The sequence below is a fragment of the Micromys minutus genome (assembly GCF_963924665.1).
Source record: "Micromys minutus genome assembly, chromosome: 23".
Taxonomy (NCBI): Eukaryota; Metazoa; Chordata; class Mammalia; order Rodentia; family Muridae; genus Micromys; species Micromys minutus.
The window spans coordinates 33,717,137-33,742,432 of NC_137958.1; the positions used below are offsets into that span (position 1 = coordinate 33,717,137).

General features: G+C 39.1%; 1 protein-coding gene across 1 annotated transcript in view; it reads right to left on the reverse strand.

The window, feature by feature from the left end:
- Positions 1–25,296, reverse strand: part of COL28A1 (collagen type XXVIII alpha 1 chain) — a gene marked incomplete at both ends in the record, with an annotated part of 147,374 nt that overhangs the window by 80,380 nt on the left and 41,698 nt on the right. Inside the window, 6 exons of the mRNA XM_080936233.1 lie at positions 265–336; positions 4,855–4,923; positions 5,973–6,041; positions 9,971–10,039; positions 15,702–15,770; positions 19,688–19,756. Coding sequence (XP_080792359.1) covers positions 265–336; positions 4,855–4,923; positions 5,973–6,041; positions 9,971–10,039; positions 15,702–15,770; positions 19,688–19,756 — 417 coding nt within the window. The remainder of the gene's footprint in view (positions 1–264; positions 337–4,854; positions 4,924–5,972; positions 6,042–9,970; positions 10,040–15,701; positions 15,771–19,687; positions 19,757–25,296) is intronic.

Consider the following 25,296-nt stretch of genomic DNA (forward strand, 5'->3'; position numbering starts at 1 on the left):
GAGGTAGTTTTGTTTGAGATTAAACTGATATGATTTTCAGAACCACAGAAGAAAGTAGAAATGCCCAGGCCAAAACACCAGCCAAAACTAAGAGCACGTGGGGCACCAGGGCATTGAAGGAAACAGACACTTTCTGGGGTAAAGTTAAAGAATGGTCGTTCTTACAGACATTGGCCTGGTATTTTAACGCCAGGTTCTGGAGGACTGAGGTGCTGGTGTGGTCCCACAGTTTTGACACTGATAGTGTATACCAAACAAGATTACCTTCTTTCCAGAGGCTCCATCTTCCCCTGGGACCCCGGGCTGTCCAGGGAGCCCTACTGTGCCTGGCTCCCCCTGGTGGATCAAAAGGTACTTTATTTCAATGACAAGTCCTTAAGGTGAACCTCAGTTTGAGGTATTGGTTATATCTTATAATACTGAGAAAGGTCTCTGAACAAAGAAAGGTGATTAGCAATGAAATTTCTCAACTTTGGGCAAGTTACCGAATCCCTCTTTTTTTTTTTTCTTTTTCAGTGTATTGCCATGTGTTGAATTGTGGCATCCCTGAAGAGTTGGATGTATTTGGAAATAGAATCTTTAAAAATAGTATCAAGTTAAGACGACGTTATTAAGACAAGTCCTAGCTCGGTATAACTGGAATCATGACAGAAAGACGACATGGCCCTATAAAAACAAGCAGAAAACTCTGAGACACCAGAGGCAAACACGAAGAGGTGCAAGCAGCCACACGCTTAGGAGTGCCAAGAACCCACAACCATAATGAAAAGCCAAAAAGAGTCCAAGGAATCCCTGTAGGGTTTATTGAAGTCATGGCTGTAGATATCTTGATTTCAGACTCGTAGCCTCCAGAATTGTGAGATGACAGATTTCTGGTTGTCCGGGACACTCAGTCTATGGCATAGTCTAAGAAAATAGCCTTTTATTGGACTAAAAAGGAGAGTTGTAATGAGAATATCTTGTGTATTGTATGGACGCATCGCCTGTCAATTAAAATGTGTATGGCCTTTGGCTTAGGCATAAAATGGAAGGTGGTACATCTGAGAGGAGGAAGAATTCTGGGATAGACACAGGTGGGAGATTTGGCAGGAAGATGTAATGAGGCAGACGCATGGTACCTGAGCATAGCTAGCCAGCCACGTGGCAGAATGTAGGTTAAAGTAAATGGGTCATCTTTAGTCATGATCTAGTCAGAGAAGAGCCTCGATATATGGACAAGGTGTTTGTAAATATATTTTGAGTCTGAGTCTTATTTCTGGGAGCATGGCCTTGGGAGGAAGAACCAGGACTTAACCTCTACACCTAAAATGTTAAGCCTAATGTAGCAATGCCATTAGTGAACAGATCTAGGGATGGAAAGCCTCTAGATCAGAGGGTTCTCAACCTGTGGGGCATCCTGCATGTCATACATTCTGCATATCAGATACTTGATCACAATACATAACAGTAGAAAAATGACTGTTAAGCAGTATCAACAGAATGATTTTAGGGTTGAGGGAGTGTCTTAGAGGGTCGGCATATCAGGAAGGTTGAGGGTCACTGCTCTAGATTCCTCCCCAGGTAGCAAGGTTCTCATTGGCTCTCGAATCAAGCCCCACTAAACTTTCAAATCTTTGAGGAACAGAGTCTCTATTTTACACAAAACTTTCAAAACACAATACAACAAAACAGAGAAAGAGACAAAAATCTACCCATTGACTTAAGTTATCCCTTTCATTCCTAGGAGTATATTCCAGAAAAGGGAAAACAGTTGTCCAGAGACACTGCAATAAGTGTTTGTACTTTGTAACAGGGAAAGCTTGGAAACAGCCAACATTTCTACCTCTAGGAAACTGAATAAATAAAGTGTGATATCTTTGTGCAAAGGGGGGGGGGGTTCTTCTGGCAACAAAAAGGAACAAGTATTCGAACGCCCTGTTCAGTGCACACTAGGACAATTCTGCTCTGTGAAAAGAAATGTGTGCCTCAGAAGTAGTCAGTGGTGGAGCCGGCTGTGTGAAGTACATCAGTATATAGAAGTTAGGGAAGAACAGAAGAGCAGTTTTGGAAAGGGTTTGTGGTAACACTGATGAATAATGAAAGCCTTTATTATCTTTGTTTTAATGAGAAAGTTCCAAGATCATCATTCATATGCCCAAATCTGTCAAAGTATGTGTGTGTGTGTGTGTGTGTGTGTGTGTGTGTGTGTGTGTGTGTGTATGGCATGTTTATTTATTATATGCTAACAACACTATGAATGGCTATTTTAAAAAGATTAAAAATCCTCAATGAAAGATTAATTGACTGAAGTATCCTTAAAAAGGAAATACCATGTTTGCTTTACTTAAAAGAGTTTACCTAAAAAAGCTGTGTTTACCTAAAAAAGAATAGTTCATCTAAAAACTCTATTAATGTATCAGGATAACAGTGTAAAAAGGAGAAATTACTACAACTATTTTAGTAGCTATTGACCTTGACTGAAATTTATTACTTATTTATAATAAAGCACAATTTTGGTTAAAGCTGAAATAGAAGAGATTTCTTTGACCTATGGAAGTACTTCAAAAATTTACAGTTCCATGTAATTTTGTTTTTATTTAGATAATATGATCGTAGGTAAAAGAAAAAGGAGTACTTCAATCAGAAATAGTAAGTGATTTCACAGAGTAACTTCATATAAAATTCAACATGCCAAAAATTAAAACAAAGCAAGTGCTTCTCTAATAGGCCTGTAGTAGTTAATTGGAAGTTGTTAGAAAGAGAATAATTCATACTGCCAAAATTTTCTTTGGGGAGCCTAGGAATGGCTTTATGGGGTAGAAGATCTTTACAGAAGAAGTGAAAATATTTTCCTGAAAAGTTAGAAATTTTTACTCTATAGTCAGAAAAACTCAATAGCTGATTTGTAGATTTAATAAGGTATTTTATTAGATTTGACAAGCTAACCAAATCTGAAAACGTGTTAGAATCAACAATACACAAGAAAAACAAGGGTTTTCTTCTTGTTATGCAATGTTATGTTTCCCCCTTGAAAAAGTTTTTATGTAGCCCAGGTTGGCCTCTAACTTGCTATGTGACACCAAGGATGACCCTGACTGTCTGATTCTCTTGCCTCTGCCTCCTGAGCACTGGAATTACAGACATGCACTGCCACACAGGGTTATATGGTGCTGGGGACTGAATCCAGGGTTTTTCACATGCCAAGCAAGCACTGTACTAACTGAGCAATATCGCCAGTGACAAAACATATTTTAAATTAAGCAGGAAGGCAATAGTGCATAGAAATACAAACATGGGAACAGAATAGAGAAACCTGCACCGATTATTATTGACATATTCAGGTAAACTGACCCAAGACATAGGAGCCAAAATGCTGTTTGCAACAGTGAAACAGAGACACACTGTCAATATGGGGAAATCCAGATTCCTCACACTGACACCCACCCAAACACACACAGATAAAGTCCACGGACATAAAGGACAACTTAAAAATGTAAAGCATGAAGTTTTCAGAAAACTATGTGAGAATACTTTCATGAATTTAAGGGGCTTTAAAATAATGTTTTAAAAGAAAAAAAACATAAGCTAAGAGAAACACATCAAAATGTCAAACTATACACTAAAAGGATATATGTTAGTTACAATTTAGGGGAAGAGGTTTGTAATCCTGCCAACCAAAGTTTAGTATCCAGACATATAAACAACTCTAACAATGAGAACTTAACATAAAGTACTGAAGATCTAGAGGCATCTACACAGAAAAAAGCTGAAGGTCCACTGAGCACATGAAAAAACTGTTCATTTAGTTTCCAGGGAATAAAATTAAAATGGTGGAATGCGGTTTTGTACATTTCATATTTTCCAGTTAAGACGAGGTTATACCGTGGATGAGAGGTGACCTGGTGTCTACACGAGACAGGATTTCTGCAGCATCCCAACAGGGGACTGCGTGTTCTGCAACCTTACAGCTGCACCTCTGTGTGTTTTTTACAAGTCTGGCTTATATAGAATTAAACGTGGCATGTTTATGGTAGAATGCAAGGGAAACTGGAGCAGCACCTAAACGACAATGCTCAGGAAAGTGGGTAAACATGAAACTCTCTTAACACTGTTGTTTTTTAAGTGAGAGAAACTCACTACTGAAAAACATGGATTTTAAACCTAGGTAGTCAAACTCATGATCCTTAACATACAATACTGTGAACTGTCTCTCTAAATTGACATGCAAATTGTGTGTGACATGTGCATACATGTACATATATGGATATATATATGTCTGTGTACACATATAAATCATACTTAGCACTTAGCATACTATGTATTATATCAAAGCCATGCAAAATGATATTTTATTGCTTTGTTAATAAGCTAATAATAATAATAGTACAATGTTAGGATCTTTTGTGATCATCTCTTTATATGTACGTTCTTGTTACGCTTACATCTGATTTATTCTTCTACTACCCAAATATTTATAAGACTCTTGCCCATGGTAGACAAACAATAGAGAAGTTCAAAGCTCAGTGTAGCTCATGTTAAGTACAGAACCTGTGAAGGTTGTAGGAAGGAACAATTCATCCCTTCAGCAGTATTTGAGGTGCACCATGTTGTCAAAACTGACATCCAGTAACAAACAAGATAAACAAGGTCCCAACCCCGAGGGGAGTATGAGTTTCGTAACAACTTCTTCCAACAGAAACACCAAAAAAAATGAGCAAGTAATAATTATACCTTTATTCCTAGGCACATTTTAAAGTTAAAAAAAAACAAGGTATATACATTTAGATGGGAGATGCATGTTCTTCCTTGCATTCAGAAAACCTTACATTGTATCATGTAAATGACTTCGTAGCATCTTAGAAGCAATCAACTCACCTTTGGACCCTGTATTCCAATTCCCATTGGGCCTCTAGGCCCTGTGGGTCCCATCTGGCCTACTTCTCCCTGGGAAGAAAAAAATTTAAATATTAAAGGAAAATAACAGTAACACATTCCTGCCTTAGATTCCCTCAGAACTTGTATATCAACAAAGTGAAACGATCATATATACTTAATTCACACATAATCACATGTACAGACATGGTGCTAGTTGCATGTGAAGTCCCTTCAGTTACATAGATTTTTGTTGCATTTGACTTAAAATATAGGTATGTTGTATACACCTTAGGGATGCCTTAAGAGTATAGTTACATTATCTAACAGTTAAACATGCACACGGAGTGCCCAGGTGATCTCTGCCCAAGAGCAACAATCAGAGACTATCCTGAGCCCTCATGATGAGCCCCAAATAAAACCTCAAATGGCTCAACACTAGGGAGGCACACAGACATAGGGTGATCCTACCTGTTAGAGACTAATCTAATCTATACAGAAAGATCTCTTCTTCCCCCACACCCCCTAAAAAAACAAATAAATAAATCTAAAGGGTAGAAATTATGTCTTTTTCATATGTGTGCTCCAAGGTGAGCAAACATCTTTGAGAACTATCTTTCTTTCTTATTTATTTATGTATTTATGTATTTATTTATTTATTTATTTAACAATGAAAGTGTATGGGTGGCAGCTAATTATATAATAACTGCCTCTTCTCAAGGGATGAAAAAGAATTCCAAATGAAAAGATAATCTGATTCCAAAGGTCAAGGTAAACCCTTACTCTTTAGATTATCCTGACTCCATCTTTTTAAGGCTCTGGAACTTGAAGACACTGTGGGAACACTGGTGAGAATGCAAGCCCACCAGACCAAAGAAGGTTGCCTATTTGCTCTGCTAGAATACAGTCTTAATAATTAAAAATATAAACAAATGTGAATAAAGGTTATGTAAGTCGAAGTATCTTAAAGCAAGAATTTCTAAGTCTAATACCAGTATCATTCGGCATAGAATGTTCTGATTTTCAAGTTAGTTACATCTGTTTTTTTACAGTCATTGAACATTAATTATAAACAATTATACTATAAATGTGCTAAACATCTCTGTCATTTAGAAAATTACCTTAGGGCCAGGTAAGCCTTGTCCCGGGGGTCCCTGTGGACCAGGTGGACCAGATGGACCTTGGACCCCCTTCGGAATAAAAGTTTTAGATGTTAGTGAAAATATGACATGGAGGACAGTATTGTGTCTTCTAAAGTGACACTACAAGTTGACAGGACAGCGGGAAGCATCTAATCAAGTCCCATTGCTTGAACCCCAATGCATATCCTTCAGTGATAGTAAGAGACATTTCAGTTAGCCCACATAAATACTTGTGATAAATTTCATGCTTCCAGTAAACAACAGGAAAAGGGAGGTAGTAAGAGGCCAATCTCGATGAGTTTGAGGCCATCTTGGTCTATACAGTCATCTTGGTCCAGACCAGTCGATGCTTACATAATAAGACCTGGTCTCAAAAAGCAGAGTCAAAATCATCCCTTGTAGAGTCAGGTGTGGTTATATGGACTAGATTCTGGCTGTTAGGGTGTGGATGGGGAGTGATGTATGCAAGGTCTCACTCATTCTAAGGAAAGAGGTACTCTGTCCTCTTCTTCCTGTGGATGGAGTCAAGCCCTGTGATAGTCTTGTACCATGTAGATGATGAAAGCTTCTCAGGGAGGCAGAGAAGCAAGAATAAAAGTGGCTGTACCACTGACAACTCTGATGAACCCAGCCTCTACCCCATCTTACAATTTTAAATATTAGAAGGGAAACTCCATGGTGGTAAACTAAATCCACAGCTTTCTTTTCTCCTGCATGTTATATGACACGCTGAGAAGCTTATTTCATCATTGCATGCAATGACATGTTAAAGACATGATCTGGACTCTAAAAAGCAAGCCGACAGCCATGAAAGTGAGACATGTTTAAATATGCAACCCCTCACTGTACTGTATAGGTAAATTGAGGTAGAGGGACATAGGACTTACAAACTTCTTTTCTGGAGAAATTTCTCTAGATTACAAGTGTTCTCTATATAGGATGGGAAAGGGTTTGGTTGTGACTTCTTTTACTCTGACCTAGAAGGAGGACTTCAGTGATGACACTTATACTTTGATTTTTGGTCTGAGAAACCTAAAGTGGCCGGTGGAAGCTCAAAGAGGCCAGACTGGGATCATCCTGCGTACCCAGAGTTTGTCAGAGCTGAGGCATGTAAGAGTTTCCTGTTGATGAAAGGCATTACAAGTAGGAGGAAGGGTGGCCTGCAACTGTTTTGAATCTTGTCCAGGTGACAGAGAGGGCAAAACAACTGCAGCAGAAAGAACAAAGCTTCAGCAAAAACAGGCTGCTAGGAAGTGGGGCAGGTGGAAGGTTTTCATCCACATCCTAGGAGAAATGACCAAAGAGCTAATGAAAGAGTCCCATGGGTGAGAATCAGAGCAAGTCTCCCAAACACTGACCACAAAACCCACGTACCACAGACACAACCTAGAAAGAACTTCCATGTTCAACTGCCAAGACTCCTTCCACCTCAACCCAGAAGAAAAGAGAACCTGTCATCCCCTCCAGCCTGTCCAGATAATGAAGATTAAAAGAAAGCTAATAGTCCCCAGGTATGTTTTTGTTTCTCTTTAACCAGATACAAAATTAAATTTAATATTTGCAACATGCAGCAACCTTACAACTGTCATTGTCTCCATGTGAGCCAAAGAGTCTGTGCTGGGCTGGAAACTTCATTAAGTGGCAGGGAAGAGAAGACAAGACCCCCACTGGGGAAAATTATTAAAGGCCATCAAGAGGAAAAACAATACAATTATGCTTGCTTGCATCCCATAAACTGTAACTGTAGAGACAGTGTTTACAAAACACATTAACTGATACTTACATAATACAAAACCATCATCCCTTTTGCTCCAGTTAGATAATATAGCTGCTTGTTCATTTTTAAAATATAGACATTGGGGTTGGAGACTTGGCTCAGTGACCAAGCGTACTTGCTAACCTTACAGAGTATTTAAGTTCACAGTACCCAAATGGCTCTGACAATCATCTGTAACTCCAGTTCTGGGGAATCTGATGCCTTCTTCTGGCCTCTAGAAGTAATAAGCATGCACATAGAGTGCATACGCACATATAGGTGAACACTCATAATAAAAAGCTAATGCCATTCCCTTTTATATGATTAATGAGACTAAGAAGTCCACATACTTTAGGGGAATGACAGTAGTTCTAAAAAGCAACTTCTCTAACTTTTATAGCTGCCCACAAGTATCACTCAATGAACAAGGAGCAAAATACCATAGCATGTACACAGAGCATGTATGCTTATATGTATCTGTAGGACCATATACATATCTGTTTATGATTGCTTACAGTCTATTTTATTCTGTGAACCATGATCAAGCCTCTCTCTATATATATATATATCAAGCAATTTACAGACCATCCAAAGGACATTGTCTGTGGGTTGCTAGAAACAGATTTTCCTCATAAATAGACAAATGGAGAAATATATTTCTATAAGCAAGTAATGTAAGAAGAAAAGATGAGCACAAAAATGCTAGATTAGACTTAGAACAGAATTGAAAGGCTGAATGAACAGAGATTATATTTAAGTAGTATTGGTGCCATATCTATTAAAACAATAAATAATTCCTCCTATGTACAGAGAAGTTTACAAACACTACATTTCATTAATTCTCCCACCCATTAAGGGTCAGCCCCATAAAGACATTTTGCTTTTAAGGTTTTATTATTTTCTTTTGTAATGAAGAAAGATATAAAACCTTTTTGACAAAAACCAACAAAATAAATAAATGACAATCTCCGTCAAGAACTTGCATTAAAGGAAACAAAAGTCCAGAAAGCCACAAGTGGGAGGTCCAGAATTCACTGACCATCTGGACAGACTGGTCTGTCTTTGAACTCATCTGAATCCCAGATTTGTATCCCCAACAAACCACAAAGAGCAGGATGTGTCAGCACGGCCAGCATCCCGGGACCAGAAGGTATCCCTGCAGGGTCCGGCAGACAGACTGCAGTCTAGTGAGTCCAACCTGGCAGCATCAGTAGCCAGAACGTCCAGCTCTTAATAATTACCTCAACGCTTAGACGCAGAATGACCTTGATGTCTTCTGCACCTTAATTCTCCTAGCAAACTAGACTGGGAACGCTGCCAAGGGTGAGGAAGTAAGGCAAGAAGTAGGCGCCAACCCCACTGTTTCTTGGGCTGACAAATATGTAGTAATAATGATAAAGAATTCCTAGAAGTAAACCTAACATCGCAGGTCAGGAATGAGATTTGGAATTACCTCACTTGCTTCCCTCATCACTTGAGGTCAAGGGAGTGCTGTGAAGTCTCCGGGCAACATCACAATTCAAGGCGTGGCCATAAATCGTAATCCAATGTGCTTGCCACTTTGTAACTAGGGCGATAAATCTGCATTTGCTGTGGGCTTTGATTAAATGAGAGAGACTAAATGCATGACTAAAGGCAGAGAGTAAGCAACAGCACATAGTGCTGATGTCCGGGAGCCACGCCGTTCACATCTGACAGTTCTCCAGCTTCCCCAAGCATTAGAAGATTTTACATGCAGTTCTAGCTCTGAGCACACAGACCTCCTTCCCGTTTCTGACCACGAGAGGCTCCCCATTCTTTACAAACGGACTGCTTCTATTTGGGATGGATGTCTTTGAATTAAGTTGTCACCTCTGATTCTGGTACTTACTTAAATCATAATGCTATCGTTAGGTAGGTGAATGGTTAGGGGGTGAAACAAAAACATGGCAGCAAGAAACACACACACACACACACACACACACACATACACACACACACACACACACACACACACACACACACACACACACATATATATATATATATATATATATATACACTCTGAAAGTTCTAAAGTTATAATAGCCTCGCGATACTATTTTACCCTTTCCTGCATTATTCTGAACGTGAACTCCACTGGAACTCAATTGCCAAGTGAACGCTGATGCTTACCCGCCTGCTCTAACCTCAGACAGGCCTGGGAGGAAGTGTTCAGGGCCAAGGGAGAAGTGCGGCTTACCTGCTCGCCTTGACTTCCAATGCCAGGAATACCCACTGGTCCCTGGGGTCCCACAGGTCCCAAATCCCCCTGTCAAAATATAAGTAGAAAAAGCTTCATTTACCCACGCCCTGACAATCTAGAACTGACCTAGATTAAAGTCTATCTTGATACTTTCAACAAACTCAACATGGAAAAAAATCCAATCTAATTCTTTTTATAACCTTTAGTCCAAATGAACCAAAATAATTAGTACTATATTCAATTTTTTATCTAAATTGTTTATCTTTAATGAAATTTATATTGTTTATTTTGGTTTTGACATTAGAATATAATTACATCATTTACCTACTCCCTCCCTGCCCTACCTACATTCCCATATACCCCTCCTTGCTCTCTTTCAAATTCATGACTACTTTTTAATTAATTTTTGTTATAAACATATATGGATACATGTGCGCATAAATATTCCTGAGCATATATATATTTGTATTAATTTACATTCAGTACCCATTGACATTTCTCTCACAACCCAAACTATCCAAAGTTATAAAGACTAAAATATTTCCTTAGGAATAATATTTAACAATATTTAAAAGTACTAAATTAGTAAAATGTGAGAGAAATGAGATTTGAGAGTCAAGCTGAAGAAAAGTATTTTTAAATTCTCCCAGTAATGTCTAAAATTAAGTATGAAAGACAGCAAAATGAAAGAATTGAAGAAATTGATCTGAGAAAACTAAGTCCAAGTTGCCAGGGAGGACAGGTGTGGTGGCACACGCCTCTAATCCTAGCACCCAGGAAGCTGAGGCAGGTGGATATCTGTAAGTCAGATACTAGCCTAGTCTACATAACAATTTCTGGGCCAGTCAGAGCTGCATAGTGAGACCCTGTCTCAAAAAAAATAATAATAATAAAATGGTTATGTGTGTGAAATCATTCATTCCACAAGTCTTCCTATAAGTTTTGAGTGCTCATTGTATGCTGGAAACACAGGTCAAACATGGGAAACACAGGTCCAAACAGCCCCAAGTTTCCATCCTCAGGAAAGCTTGCAGAAGAGAATGATTAAGGATGGGTCAAAGCATGCTGTTTTGAACGTTGATCAATACTTAGGAAGAATCCTAAAAAAAGGGAGGCACGGCAGGTCTAGGAATGCCAGACAGGATGACCTTCTCGATAAAAAGGAAGGTAGAACTATGAGGGACGGATCTCAGACAGCTCACTTGTGGAAGGATAATGGCTCCCTGAATCGGAAACCCCAGAGGGGCATATGGGTGGGACGTCTGTCAGTGAAGACAACTTCAGCCAGTGATGCCAGAGAAGTATGGCAGTGAGCATGGCAGACACCATGTCATTAACAGGGACTGACATGGTGGTAAGGGCACTGAATCTCCTTGGAGAGAGAAACTGGGGATCAGTTTCATGCAGGAGGGTGGATGACTTAGAAGAACTCCAAGAGAGGCGCCGTGTGCCAGTTCATGGCTGCTTATGAAGTAGAGATAACAGAATTGGCTCCAACTGTGAAAAGTCAAGAAAGAAGCGAAGCTGGAGGAGGGAGTGATACCTGGAGCTCAATTCCAGACTTGCTAAATTCCAAAAGCCTAAAACTGGCATCTAGGTGAGGGTACCAAGTGGGAGAGAACTAGACTAGGGATTTCAATCGGAGAGCCCTCAGAATACTGACAAGAGTTAATACCACACCTGGGTGACTTTATCAAGCGATGGGGAAGGCCAGAAGCAAATCCTTCTAGAACTCCAGCCTTCAGAGGTAAGAGAAATGCAACTGAGAAATGGACTAAGAAGATCATCCAGAGACCAAGAAAAAAGAGGGCTTCAAAAAAGGTAGGGTCGGTGTGCACTACTATTCCGTTGAGCAATATGGACAAGTAAGCTTGGTGTCTGTTTCAGTTGCAGTGATATTTAGACCATATCAGGGTGAGCAAATATCCTTTAGCAGGGTATTTGTAATTGAACTTGAGGCCTCATCATGTGAGGCAAGCTCTCTATCATTTAGATACCTTTTATTTTGATTTCCTGAGGTTGTTCTTGTTAACCTTGAGCTGCCTCCATGGTCCAGTCACATTTTGAATTTGAGATCCCCCTGCCTAAGCATCTGGAGAAGTTGGAAGTACAGGCTTGTATCTCCATGCCCAGTTGGCAAACCTTTTCTTATAAGATTACATAATGAATCTTGACTGCCAAAACAAGGTCTGTGTTATAACTAAAGGTGGCTGCTTTAGCGGCACATAGACAGCCATAGGTGAAAAGTAAATGAACTCGTTTATCTGTGTGCTGGTACCATTTCGTTCAAGGAGATAGGTGGGCAACTTGGGGTAAATAGTTACTTATAAACAAAATCACATAATTGGACCAGGCTTTATATAAATTAAAGTATGTTAAACTTGTGTCAAAGCATGCTCTAGAATAAAAAATGTGTCCAGTTTAGATTCAGAGATAGACTGTTCTGATTCAGAACTTGATTTCTTCTCCAGGGGGCTCTGAACTCAGTGGGTTTCATGCCTTGTCTAGTTTAATCATCTTTCTAACTCCTTGCTGTGACTCTCCTACTCAGTTGACCTTCAAGGATCCCCACCGTGCCCCATAACTTGGCGTGAGTCAGATGATAGTAGTTTCAAGTCTGCTGTCTCCAGAACCCAACTCAAAACCAATAACCTGCAACTAGTCAGCAAAGAAATCAGCAGCTCCCTTTATACAGTTTCCAATCAAATGTCTAAGCTGTCATCAATGTTTTCTCTAGCACTACTCATAACAGCTAAGTTGTGAGACTAATTTAGATGTTTAAAAGCACAGAATGGATAAAAATGTGGTACACACACACACACACACACACGTATAATGCAACTTTTCAGCTATTAAGAATGAAGTTACATCATTCTTAATAGCTTAATAATAAAAAGAATATTTTTGGTTGTGAACCTAGCCTCTAATAGCTCATAGTCACCCCCCCCCCAGTTTCTTTAAAATATGGAAGCAGCCAGGTCACCAAGATGGCTCAGGGGCTAAAGGTACTTGTCCTCCAAGCCTGACTACCTGAGTTTGAGCCATAGAACCAATGCAAAGGTGGAAGGAAGAACCAGAACCAGTTCCACAAAGGTGTCCTGTGACCACCAAATGGGGTAATTAATAAGCGAAGAAATATTTTTAAGTGAATACATTGGAGAAAATAATGCAAAGAGAATTAAGATAGTCTTGGATGACAAATATTGTATGATTTCCTCCATTCATTTTATAAGTTCCTAGATCTTATGTATTTCCTAAAATCAGATACACACTCACTCACACACTCACACACACACACACACACTCACACACACACTCACACACACATACACACACTCTCTCTCACACACACACACACTCACACACACATACTCACACACACATACTCACACACACACTCACACACACTCACACACACATACACACACTCTCTCTCACACACACACACTTACACACATACACACACATACTCACACACACACTCATACACACACTCACACACACACTCACACACACATACACACACTCTCTCACACACACTCACACACTCACACACATTCACACACATACTCACACACACACTCATACACACTCTCACACACACACACACAACTTTTTGAAAGAGGAAGCACAACTGTCATGGGAATAAAAGAAGAGAGGAGAATTATGGGAAAGAAAATATGCCCAACATACAGTGTGTGTGTGTGTGTGTGTGTGTGTGTGTGTGTGTGTGTGTATGTGTGTATCTATATGTGTGTTTATGAAAATATAAAAATGTCTTTATATTACACAATATATAAACAATTACAATTCTTATTTAAAAAATAAAGTATTTCTTTAATTTTTAACTAATTATTTATTTGTGAGCCCTTAAGATAGGAGTATCACTTTGTCACCTGAGTCACACACTAATGTTTCTGAGACTCATGTTTTACTTAAAATAATAGGAAAAGCAAAAAAGACCAGTAAAAGGAGAGGGGGCAGAGTTGGATTTGTATGAGAACAACAAATAAAAGATTAGCTATGTGACGGCGTGCAGGTATTTCTGGTGTCTTTCTTATGAACTCCAGATGTGAAAGCACAATACTATGTCCCAGAAACAGCTGGAAGGTTAATTCACTGAGCTCACAACCTTTATGTTCTCACAGCCTCAAAGGAAAAATGAAAACTTTATACATTTCTAAAGTATTTGCAGCTGCAGTTACACCTGGAACTGAGTTATGTGAATCAAGTATTATATATCAAATTTGTTTGAATCACTGTTTATTGTTATTTTTGCTAATTAGTCCAAAGAGAATATATCACTCATGATTAAAACCTAACACTTGAGATAAACTTATCAGTGATTATTCTAATATAGACAATATAATGGGATGCTTAGAGGTAAATGGATAAATAACTCAATTGGTATGAGGTCACTAGTTTTTGCATGCATCTCTTTTTACATTTATTTTAATATTCTCTGGGAATTTCACACAAGAATATAATTCTTACTTCTATCTCATCTTCTCTGTCCTCCACTTCTTAAATACATGACCTCTTCTTTTAATGGGGGTGTGTGCAAATGCCGTGTGTGTGAGTGTGTGTGTGTGTGTGTGTGTGTGTGTGTGAGTGTGTGAGTGTGTGTGTATGTGTGTGTGAGTGTGTGTGTGTGTGTATTCGAGCGCGCATGCACGCACACATGTGCAAACACGTCTGAGCACATTTATATGTACAGATATATAGCATATGCTCTATATCTCCTCCCTCTGGAAACTTTCATTTCCTGTTTCTCTTTAAGGTTGAGCAGCTTCTGGTGGTTTCAGTCACCAACTACAATTCTACTCCTAACTAGGACTAGGAAGTGAGGCTATGGACTAAAATTGGTATATTATCTAAATCTGGGTGTTTCTACATTTTACAGCCAGTCACAACTCATCCAAGCTCCATTTTCCCATAATTTCTAGAGGAGACTCATTAAATTGCTCAGTCATAAAATTATCTCCACGCCTGAAAGCATCCAATCCAATGCCAGCTTGTGCTTTTGTGGATGTTCTCCAAACCACCCAACACAAGCTCAAAGTCTGTGGAAAGCTTAGCTCGGCATCTTTGTCCTAAGTTGCTACTGGTTCCATCACCATCCATCTCCCTCACCACACTGAGCCAATAACCTTTACCCAACCTTAGGCAGACTCTAAGAGTCCCTGATAAAAGACAGAAAAGCTATTTTTTTTATTATTTCCTTACTCTAGCCGCCCATTTAAAAGTAATAATTTTATGTTTGAATCCAGTGATAGATGGATATGTAGAGAGGAAAATAATCACATAATAGATTAGAGCCAGTGTGGTTTTTTATCTGAAATCATAATATAATCTCATCCTTTCTCCATCCTTCTTATCGCTCCACCGATATACTTTAAACAGCTGTGTTCTTTCCCAAGGATTATCTTTTGCTAATATCTTGTTTCAAACATGAGTCGCTGATGACAGGATGCATTGGAAATTAGGGCTCAATAAGTAAAAAAGTTATTTGAAATACAAATAATATAAGTTTTTGCATCATAATTCATCCTGCATAATAAAATACACCACCTTGCTAATTTGTAATTACCCAGACACCAGTTTACGATAGTCGTCATATTATTCAAGCATCAAGCTCTTTATTCATCAAACTGTTCATGAATAAAGAGCAATGTCAAAAATAATTTTACTGTATAATGGCTTCCATTATATTCTTGATATTCAATACCTTGTCTCCTTTGATTGACAGGCCTTGTAATCCTTGTGGGCCAATTGGTCCTTCAGAACCTTTTTCCCCCTAAAACCAAATGGGCAAAGTATCAGTACACAAAGAAAAGTAAGAGTGTTAAAAGAGTTTACAGTATAGTTACTGATAATTAGAGTCCAAATGTTTTTTTTTTTTTTTTCAAATCAAGCATACAGATTCATTGCTTATTCCAAATGAGTAATTCTAGCATTGGGATTTGTAACTCAGAAGAAAAGAGTGGTTTCAACATTTAAACAGGAATGAGTCTTTCCACAAAAGGCACGAATGTGTATACACACACATGTGTATACACACACACACACACCACCACCACCACCACCACCACCACCAAAGCTGGAAAGGAACTCAATGCCAATCTTAGCAGAGATACAATCACTAATGTGGTATGACTAGGAATAGCAAGCCTCTTTTCTTACTAGTGATGAAAATTAATCCATAGTGTTAAGAAATTTTTGTCTCTAATGCTTTCTGGAATTGGATTACTTTTTTATTGGATATATTTTATTTACATTTCAAATATTATCCCCCTTTCCTAGTTTTCCCTCCATAACCCTCCTATACCATCCCCCTCCCCCTGCTTCTATGAGAGCATTCACCCACCCACCTACCCTCTCTTGCCTCCTCGCCCTGACATTCCCCTACACAGGGGTATCAAGCCTTGGCAGGACCAAGGGCTTCTCCTCCCATGAATGCCCAATAAAGCCATCCTCTGCTACATGTGCAGCAGGAGTCATGAGTCCCTCCATGTGTACTCTTTGGATAGTGGTTTAGTTCCTGGGAGCTCTGGTTGGTTGATATTACTGTTCTTATGAGGTTGTAAACCCCTTCATCTCCTTCAATTCTTTCACTAACTCCTCCATTGGGGACCCATTCTCAGTTCAATGGTTGGTTGTGAGCATCTGCCTCTGTATTTGTCATGATCTGGCAGAGCCTCTCAGGAGACAGCTATATCAGGCTTCAGTCAGCATGTACTTCTTGGCATCAGCAATATTGTCTGGGTTTGGTGCCTGCATATGAGATGGATCTCCAGGTAGGACAGTCTCTGGATGGCCTTTCCTTCAGTCTCTGATCCAACCTTTGTCTCCATATTTCCTCCTTTTTGTTCCCCCTTCTAAGAAGGGCTGAAGCACCCACACTTTGGTCTTTCTTCTTCTTGAGCTTCATGTGGTCTGTGAATTATATCTTGGGTACTCCGAGCTTTGGGGTTAATATTCACTTATCAGTGAGTGCATACCATGTGTGTTTTTTTGTGATTGGGTGACCTTGCTCAGGATGATAGTCTATATTCATTTGCTTACGAATTTTATGAAGTCTTTGTTTTTAATATCTGAGTAGTACTCCATTGTGTAAATGTGCCAGTTTCTGTATTCATTCCTCTGTTGAAGGATATTGAGGTTCTTTCCAGCTTCTGGCTATTATAAATAAGGCTGCTATGAACATAGTGGAGCATGTATCTTTGTTATATGTTGGAACATCTTTCGGGTATATGCCTGGAAGTGGTATAGCTGGGTCCTCAGGTAGTACTATTTCCAATTTTTCTAAGGAACCTCCAGACTGATTTCCAGAGTAGTTGTACCAGCTTGCAATCCTACCAACAATGGAGGAGTGTTCCTCTTTCTCCGCATCCTCGCCAGCATGTGCTGTCACCTGAGTCTTTTATCTTAGCCATTATTGGATTACAGATTCAATATTTTGTGTCTGTTATAAAATTTCACCGAACATCTGAATTCATAAGAATTCATGGAAAATCTTGAGTAAGCTATGCTAATCACATGGTCTATCTGGCTGACCCTAATCTTATATCTATAAAGCATTAATACTTTATACTTTTATAGGGAAAAGAAGCAACAAGACTCAATCAACATTGATATTAAGGTTAATTAATTTATTCAAACCACAGATAAAAGAAAAAAAAGAATGCTTTCTAAGAAACAGGGAAACATAACTATATTCCTCTCTACAGCAATATGTGATGGTTTGCTTTAATTCTCAACTGGACACAATGTAGAATCACCAGGGAAAGAGTCTCAAAAGACTGTCTACATTGGATTGGTCTGTAGACATGTCTGTGGAGGGTTGTCTTAAGTCAGTCAATGTGGGAAAACACAGCCCACCTTGTGTGGCACCATTTTTTAAGGAAGGGGCTCTAAATCATACATGAGTGAAGAAATGGAACAGAACATACACAGGTAAGCAAGTGAGCGTGTATACAACCATTCTCTTCGTTCCTGACTGTGGATGTGATGTGACTGGCTCCCTCAAAGCTCCTGCTGCTGTCACTTCTCTGCTGTGATGTGTTACAACCTGAAATGTTGAGCTGAAGTAAGCTTTGTCCTGCAGGCTTTTTGCCAGGATATTTTATTACTGAGACAGAAATAAAACCAAGACATAATAATTTAACTACATATTTCCCACATCATTGTAAATTAGCTACCTATAGAAAACTCTTACTAATGGCCCGGTAGGAGAATGAAGTGTTCTGACTAATTGCAGTCATTTATACTTGATCCTAAAGTATCGCTGAGGATATGTCATTTTCTTGATAAGTTGGGAGCCCTTAGGTTATTATAACCCAGAGTTTATGGTATGATTTTTATGTGTGTGGTGATTTGCTTGCATGTATGTCTGTGCACCACATTCATTAGACTGGCATTCTAATGATGCCATTAGCTGTGAAAAGAGGGCATTAGACCCCCTAGAACTGAAGTTACATGTGGTCATGAGCAATCGTGCAAGTTCTGGGAACCATATTTAGGTTCTCTGGAAGACCAGCTAGTACTCTCAATTGCTAAGCCATTTCTCCTGGCCCCACATTGTATCATTTTCATATTGTATAAAAGTATTTTGGGCATGTCATTGACGCATGCCATGAAATAATATATGTAATATTTTAGTATTGAATATAATATTGTCTCTCTCTCTCTCTCTCTCTCTCTCTCTCTCTCTCTCTCACTGCTAATCTGGCTAATTGAATTTTCTAGATTGTTTATGTTAGACACACATATAAATCTGCTGGATGGTAAAATATTTAAGAAAGTATATACTATAGCTTTTTGACACATATAGAGGTTCTTAGACACTTGGAGAGCAGCATATGGCTCTCGGTATTGTGTGTGACTCTCAACATGTATCTTTCAGAGAAAGATTTTAGAAAATAAAAAAGATTTCAAATATGTGTTTCATTCTGAGAGTCTGTGGATAGGGCCCTAAGTACCTTAGGAATGATTTCCTATGTGGCCTCTGGCAGATATGATACAGACTGCAGACCAAGTGTTGGCCAACCATAGACACTAACCAGACTCCACTGCCTATTTCTGTTACTATGGTCTTACCGGTCAGCCACAGCCATCATTTATACATTGTTTGTGGCTATTTTTAGACTCCAACAGAGCTGAGTCATTGAAACCATTATCAGTGGTTCACAAATCCCTAAGGACTTGCTATTTTGGAACTTTACAGAAAGAACTGCCAACACATTAAGTAGAGAAAGCAGTAGGAAGCCTGCTTTCTTTCTTTCAGAATGTCTTGTTCTTTGTGTTAAAGTTCTATTTCTTAACAGTGTTTATGGCAATCCTATTAAACCTGGGGTGTTAGACTCTCTTTCTTATCTGTGTTTAGCAAATTAAAGCTGTGGCCCAAGGGTTGCCATAGCTACACTCAGCAATTTAACTTTTGGACCAAAAACAAATGGATGTGGCTTTAGTGCCTATAAAGTAAGATAATTTTCTAATTAATACATAGTAATTACACAAAATGCAAGTCTGCTGATTACTAATTTTATAATTGTAAATTTCATGCATATATGCTTTCAGATTATGGGGAAATTTGCATATTCTCTTGCTCAGTCGGGTGAGAGTGGCCAGGAGAACACTTAGCTTCTAATAATTTATAATTCATGGCCGCTTTAGACAAAGTACTTTTACCAATGGTTCAAAAGCTTTTGTTACCTTTGGTCCTGGAAATCCTTCTCCTGGCAGGCCTCTCTCTCCTGGTGCTCCCTCAGGACCACGGGGACCCTGGTTAGGGAAGGAGAGAATGAGAATTAGATGAGGAAGGAGAATGGAAGGTAGCAAGGTGGGAGGGAAAAAGCAGAAGAGAATGGTTAATTTCAGTTCCCACAGACGTGGCGATATTGTGGTCTCAGTCTGTTTGTAGTAAGACTCCCTTGGAGTTCAATCCATACTGATCAGCTGTGAGGTGGGGATTCTCACTGGATTCAATATTCCTCCTGTCAGAATGACAAGCTTCTAGTTGCCTTTAAATTAGAGACAAATGGAAATAGGTAATGCTTCAGAAGAAGGGTTAAAAAAAATACATACCATGAGACAAGAGATCCAGGACTGTGTGGTGTGAAGGAGAGGCTTATACATTTGAGTACATAGTGGGAGAGCCAAGCTCTCCATAGGCCTGTGGAAACCATTAACAGTTTCCTTCTGTCTCACTTTCTGACCTGACGCCCCTCAGCTACTTTTGGAACTGAGTGAATCCAGAGACAATTTGATACATAAATCATATATCTTCATAAGATCACTAATGGTGGGCATGACATTTAGTCTCCGTGGTTTTAAGAAGTCCTTGAGATTCCTCTCAGGGTGCTGGGGTAGGTGAGGGCTTCTCACACAGTAAGACAGAATGGTGTGAGCACTGGGTAAAGTGTTTGTGTGTGGTGGTGGTGGGGTCTCCTAGAGCTGGAGTTACAGGCAGTTGTGAGACATCTGACATGGGTGTTGGGTGGTGGGAACTGAACTAGTCTCCACAAGAGTAATGCATGCTCTTAACTGCTGAGCCGTCTCTTCAGCCCTCCATAGTACTCTTTGAGACACGATCCCTCACTGAACCTGGAACTTTCTTGATCTAGGCTGGCTACCCAGTGAGCCTCAAGATCCACCTGTCTCCACCTCAAGAGTATTGGGGTTACAGGTATGAGTTACTGTGTTGCTGTGTGCTGACTTTGGTGCTTGTGGGCAACTCAGTAGACTACTATCATAAGCCAACTCCCTTGGCCAGTGAACCTGATTATCAGTGCATCTATTAGAAGAAATTCCTGAAGTATATTTCAAAACTCTCTCATTACTTTTTTCTTTTACAAGAGGAGGAAAATTTTCTGACCATCAAAAACTCCTATTTGTGGGCTTGAGAGATGGTCAGAGGTTAAGAGAACTGGCTTCTCTTCTAGAGGATCAAGTTTGATTCCCAGAACCTACATGGTGTCTCACAACTGTCTGTGATCCCAGTTTCAGGAGATCCAATGCCCTCTTCTGGCCTCCTTGGAAATCAGGCATACACAAGGTGTACAGATTGGCATGCAGGCAAAAACAATCCTATGTATCAAAAAATAAGTAAAAGTTAAAATATTCCTAGTTTTAGGCACTGAGGAGACAGCCATCGGATAAGGCAATTGTTGGGCAGTCGTGAGGGCTTGAACTCAGATGTTCAGCACACATGCCAAAGCCTTAGAAATGGCTTCTGCACAAAAGTAGCGGGAGGACAGGCCTAAGCATGATACACTCATGCATTCACCTGTAAGAAAATAATTAACTGTGTGTGATGAAGGTTACCCTGAACCTTAGCACTTGGGAGGCTGACACAGGTGGATCTCTGTGAGTTCAAGGCCAGCCTGGTCTATGAAAACAGAGCTATATATAGAGAGAGACCCTATATCATAAAACAAACAAAGACACCTAACTTTATCCCAGACTTGAATACTTTCCCCCCAATACTGCATATTTTAAAAGTTGGTCTTCATTATTTATACATAGCCTACTTAGTAAAGGCTTAATTAAAAGAAAAAGCTAACATGGAATTCAATTTAAATTGCAATGCTTATGGGAAACCTAGCTTTTAACTCCCAAACTTTAATCAAAAGTCTAATATCTATGACAGTTTGCTCTAATGGCCAAGCAATTAATTAGAGGGGGAAATTTTAAATGAGCATAAAAACTTGAATTTAAACTAAGAAGTGCCAAGTTCATATCAGTAAATTTAACAACCAAAATGTTAACAACTGTTCTTCCCTAATGATAGAACAAATGTAAACCACAATTACATTAAATAAGAGGAATATCTATATTTGAGTCCACTTATTCATTCAATAAACATTTACCAAATCTATCAGTTTATTTCCTGTCGGTATGATTAAACAACTTTGCCACAAACAACTTGAAGAGGAAAAGTTTATTTGGTTTGCAAATTACAGTCCATTATCAAGGAAGGCTATGGTGTCAGCTCAAGACAAGAACCAGAAAGCAGGAACAGTCTTGAAGGGTTACAGGCCAGTAAATGGCTTGTTTACTCTGCCTTTCTTATATAGCTTATGCCCACCTGTGTAGGGACAGCTCCGCCCACAGTGGTCTGAAAACTCCTACTTCAATTAGCAACTAAGAAAATGTCCTCATCAACATTGCAAACATAGACAAAACAGCCAGAGAAGATGCAAAAAACAAAAAGCTTCTAACCCAAAATGTCCAGAAAATACAAGACACAATGAGAAGACCAAACCTAAGGATAATAGGAATAGAAGAGGGAGAAGAGTATCAACTAAGAGGCACAGTAAATATCTTCAACAAAATCATAGAAGAAAACTTCCCTACCCTCAAGAATGAGATGACCACGAGCATAAAAGAAGCCTTCAGAACTCCAAATAGGTTGGACCAGAAAAGAAATACCTCCCGACACATAATAGTAAAAACATCAAGTGCCCAAAGCAAAGAAAGAATACTAAAAGCAGTAAGGGAAAAAGGTCAGGTAACATATAAAGGCAGACCAATCAGACTCACACCCGATTTCTCAACAGAGACTATGAAAGCTAGAAGCGCCTGGACAGACATCATGCACTCCTTAAAAGAGCACAAGTGCCAGCCCAAGCTGCTATACCCAGCAAAACTATCAATCACCATCGATGGAGAGACAAAGATATTTCAAGACAAATCAAAATTCACACAATATCTGACCACAAACCCAGCACTACAACGAATTATAGGTGGAAAACCCAATACAAGGAGGGAAAATACAGCCTAGTAAAAACAAGAAAACTCCTAAACAAGAAAACTAAAAGAAGAAAAAAACACAGACACAACTCAACTCAAAAAAGCAAAAATGGCAGGAAACAGAAACAATTATTTCTTGATATCTATTAACATAAATGGTCTCAACTCCCCAATAAAGAGACATAGACTATCAGACTGGATACATAAACAAAATCCAGCCTTTTGCTGCATACAGGAAACTCATCTCAGAGACAGAGACAGACACTATCTCAGAGTAAAAGGGTGGGAAAAAAACTTCCAAGCAAACAGCTCCAAGAAGCAAACTGGAGTGGCTATTCTAATATCGAATAAAGTAAATTTCCAACCAAAAGTTATCAAAAAAGATAAAGAAGGACACTTTTTACTCATTACCGAGGAAATCTGTCAGGAGGAACTCTCAATCCTTAACATATATGCTCCAAATAAAAAATCACCCACATTCATAAAAGAAACTCTACTAAAGCTCAAAAAATACATTTCACCCCACACAATAATAGTGGGAGACTTTAACACCCCACTCTCACCAATGGACAGATCAGGGAAACAGAAACTGAACAAGGACACTGCAAAACTAGCAGAGACTTTGAACCAACTAGAATTAATAGATATATACAGAACATACTATCCTAAAGTAAAAGAATACACCTTCTTCTCACCACCCCATGGCACCTTCTCGAAAATTGACCACATAATTGGACACAGAATGAGCCTTCATCGATATAAGAAGATTGAAATACTCCCATGCATCCTCTCAGATCACCATGGTCTACGGCTGGTCTTTAACAACAACAAAGACAACAAAATGCCCACATACACATGGAAACTAAACAACGCTCTGTTAAAGGATAGCAGGGTCAAAGAAGAAATAAAGAAAGAAATTAAGGACTTTTTAGAATTCAACGAAAATGATAATACAACATACCCAAACCTATGGGATGCAATGAAAGCAGTATTGAGAGGAAAACTCATAGCCCTAAGTGCTTCCAAGAAGAAACTGGAGAGAGCTCACATCAGCAACCTGACAGCACAGCTAAAAGCCCTAGAACAAAAGGAAGCAGATATACCCAAAAAGAGTAGACGGCAAGAAATAATCAAAATTAGGGCAGAAATAGACCAAATAGAAACAAAAAAAACCATTGAAAAACTCAACAAAACAAAGAGTTGGTTCTTTGAGAAAATCAACAAGATTGATAAACCCCTAGCCAGACTAACTAAAGGGCAAAGAGAGAGTATCCAAATTTACAAAATCAGAAAGGAAAGTGGTGACATAACAACTGAAACTAAGGAAATTCAAGAAATCATCAGATCCTACTACAAAAACTTATACTCCACAAAATTGGAAAATCTGGAGGAAATGGACGAATTCCTAGACAGATACAAGGTCCCAAAGTTTAACCAGGACCAAGTAAACCATCTAAATAACCCTATAACACCTAAAGAAATAGAAGAAGTCATCAAAAGCCTCCCAACCAAAAAAAGCCCAGGTCCAGACGGGTTCAGTGCAGAATTTTATCAGACATTTATTGGGGATATAACACCAATATTCGCCAAACTATTCCAAAAGATAGAATCAGATGGAATATTACCCAACTCATTTTTTGAGGCTACAATAACCCTCGTATCTAAGCCACACAAAGACCCTACAAGGAAAGCGAACTTCAGACCAATCTCACTTATAAACATTGATGCAAAAATACTCAACAAAATCCTTGCAAACCGAATCGAAGAACACATCAAAACCATCATTCATCATGACCAAGTAGGCTTCATCCCTGGGATGCAGGGATGGTTTAACATAAGGAAATCCATCAATGTAATCCACCATATAAACAAACTTAAAGACCAAAATCACATGGTCATCTCACTAGACGCTGAGAAAGCATTCGACAAAATCCAACACCCCTTCATGTTAAAAGTCCTGGAAAGAACAGGAATCCAAGGCCCATATTTAAACATAATAAAAGCAATATACAGCAAACCAACAGCCAACATCAAACTTAATGGCGAGAAACTTGAAGCAATCCCACTAAAATCAGGGACTCGACAAGGCTGCCCACTCTCTCCCTACCTATTCAACATAGTACTAGAAGTCCTGGCTGGAGCAATTAGACAGCAAAAGGAGATCAAGGGGATACAAATCGGAAAGGAAGAGATAAAAACATCACTCTTTGCCGATGACATGATAGTGTACTTGAGTGACCCCAAAAATTCCACCAGAGAACTCCTACAGCTGATAAACAAGTTCAGCAAAGTGGCCGGATACAAAATTAACTCAAACAAATCAGTAGCCTTGCTATACTCAAAGGACAAACATGTGGAGAAAGAAATTAGGGAAAAGGTACCCTTCACAATCGTTACAAAAACTATGAAATACCTTGGTGTGACTCTAACTAAGGAAGTGAAGGACCTGTATGACAAGAACTTCAAACCTCTAAAGAAAGAAATTGAGGAGGATCTCAGAAAATGGAAAGATCTCCCATGCTCATGGATTGGAAAGATCAACATCTTAAAAATGGCCATCCTACCAAAAG